This window comes from Trichechus manatus, unplaced genomic scaffold, assembly GCF_000243295.1.
Source record: "Trichechus manatus latirostris isolate Lorelei unplaced genomic scaffold, TriManLat1.0 scaffold00146, whole genome shotgun sequence".
NCBI classification, from domain to species: Eukaryota; Metazoa; Chordata; class Mammalia; order Sirenia; family Trichechidae; genus Trichechus; species Trichechus manatus.
This window is the reverse complement of record NW_004444082.1, coordinates 6,981,598-6,983,878: the sequence shown is the minus strand read 5'-3', so window position 1 is coordinate 6,983,878 and position 2,281 is coordinate 6,981,598. Positions and strand designations below refer to the sequence as shown.

General features: G+C 50.5%; 1 protein-coding gene across 1 annotated transcript in view; it reads right to left on the bottom strand.

Moving 5' to 3' along the window:
* The window catches only part of IMPA2 (inositol monophosphatase 2), a 76,254-nt gene that overhangs the window by 2,437 nt on the left and 71,536 nt on the right, over window positions 1-2,281 (bottom strand). The window contains exons 6-7 of the mRNA XM_004385809.2: window positions 1,378-1,486; window positions 351-502 (exon numbers count right to left, since the gene is read on the bottom strand). Coding sequence (XP_004385866.1) covers window positions 351-502; window positions 1,378-1,486 — 261 coding nt within the window. The remainder of the gene's footprint in view (window positions 1-350; window positions 503-1,377; window positions 1,487-2,281) is intronic.

Sequence of the window (2,281 nt, the reverse complement as noted above, 5' to 3'; positions counted from 1 at the left end):
CAGACCGTGCAGTGTGGGCTCGCACACCTGCCCATCTCCTGGCGTTCTCAAGAGGTCTGCATGTGTGAGAGCCCTCTGGAAACTGCCAGTGCTATCTCAGTGTCGAGTGCAATGTGTTATTTTCCAGCCAGCAGATTCTGATCCCGTGGTCTCCTTTATCCCCAGAGGGACAAACGACAAGAAAGTTTAGTGCTGGGCCCACTGTGCTTATGGTGCCTTTGCTTGGCGTCTCATTGGTAGCTTTGAGGAGTGGGAGAAAGTCAGCTAAGTGGGCCCTAGCCACCGCACTCGCGGCTTTGCTGATCTAGTGTCTGCTCCCCTGTGCCCTGAGGACCTGAGAGAGGACTCACCCGAAGTGTCCATCACGATCCCGCCGGCTTCACGAATGATGACTGTGGCGGCAGCCAGGTCCCAGCAGTGCAGGCCAAACTGGTAGTAGGCATCGGCGGCACCCGCGGCCAGGTGGCACAGGGCCAAGGTGGAGCTTCCGATCACACGGACCCTGGAGGAGAGTGCGAGAGCCTGCTGAGCAACCGTCGGCACCCAGGGGGGACCGCCCAGCTGTCACTGAGCAGGTGACGTGTGGCTAGTGCAATGAAAGAGCTGTATTTTAAATTTTATTTTTATGAAGTGAGGATGGCAAGACTTTGTCTCACATACTTTGGGCATGTTATCTGGAGAGACATGTCCCTGAAGGACATCATGCTTGGTAAAGCAGAGGGTAAACAAAAAAGAGGGAGACCCCCAATGAGCTAAATTGACAACATAGCTGCAACAATGGGCTCAAACACAGCAACAATTGTGAGGATGGCACAGGACTGGGCAGAGTTTCGTTCTGTTATACATAGGGTTGCTACGTACAACATAGCTATGTCCAACATCAATGGCACCTAACAACAACGAACTAAATTTAATAGCCTCAGATGGCTACTAGTTACAGTACAGATCAAGAGGGAGAATGGGAGATGAGGATTCACTTGGACTTTGATTTCTTTTCCCTAAATGCTTATTAGGTTCTTGGTCTGTCTGAAGCCAAGTCCATTTTCAAGGGACTCTAAGTACACAGGGGATCTGCTGGCTGGCTGGGTGGGGATCAGCCACCTGCAATCTCAAAGCAATGATAGGGAAGGAACAAGGTCCTCCCACCGTCTTCCCAGTGCCTGGTTACCCTGCTCCCAGCCACCATGCTGCCTGGGTTGGGGGTGCATGGGTCACGAGATGCTGTCTGAAGCTGCAGCAGGAGGCCACGTGCTCCTCCATCCCTGCTGCACATGTGGCTCTTTTCCTCTCTAAATCCCTGGGGACTCTTCAGCAAGACTGTGCGTTTGGCCCTTTTCCCTTTGGTCACAGGGTGTTCCAGGAATTAAAAGTCCATACCCATGAGCTTTGGCGTGGAGTAACCTCTCCATGTTACTCAGGAACAATTTCAGGGTGGCAGGGTCACGTTTGGGACCGATTTCTGTTAAAACTAAGGCCTTTGAGAGATCTGCAATAGAAAGAATTTCCCATAATCAGAAAAATCAAGCCTTGTTGGTTCTAACTGAATAGTTGGGGTTTTCCCTGAAGCAAACTTCAAATATCAGCCTCTTATTCTTTCTCAGAGAACATACCACTTTTGGGTGGTTTATGCTATAAATGCAGTTTTTCTGATAGCAGTGCTGAAAAATAGGGGTGTGGTGAAGGCGGACAGCCACGCTCTCACTCTGGCGCGCCCCTGTCCTTGGGGGCGGCTCTGTGCTTCCCAGTGCTGAGGGCGTAGGTTTTCAGGTTTTCCCTCTTTTCGGGAATCCTTCGTCTTATATAGGCTGCATGAGGAACTCCGAGGAGTTTGGTGGCTTATGAAATTTACCGTCATTCAATCACAAATAAAAGCAAAATGACCCCAAGCTGGGAACATCCAACATTTGGGGAAAAAAAAATGCCTCATCAAATATATCTGTCTTTACAAACCTTTCTCCAACTGCCACGATCACACAGATGGAAATATTATCCCTGTGGATAAAGGGAATTTAAATCGTGTTGCCTTTGGAAAGGGTGGTTTCAGCAGGAACCCCTCTCAACATAAAGGAAGGGTTCTAGGAGCCTCTCACCAGGAAGCAGCGCGCAGCCCTGTGGAGTGAGTGCGCTATGTCACCGCTGTGGGACGGAGGTGTGTGACAGGGGCTCCTGGCCGGCTGAGTTTTCCCTCTGTGGGGGGATTGGGAAGCAGTTTGTCCTTGCTTTTCTATGCACACAAACACAGCTAAATTTAGCCCAGGTCATGTTTTCATCAGGCCTTGCT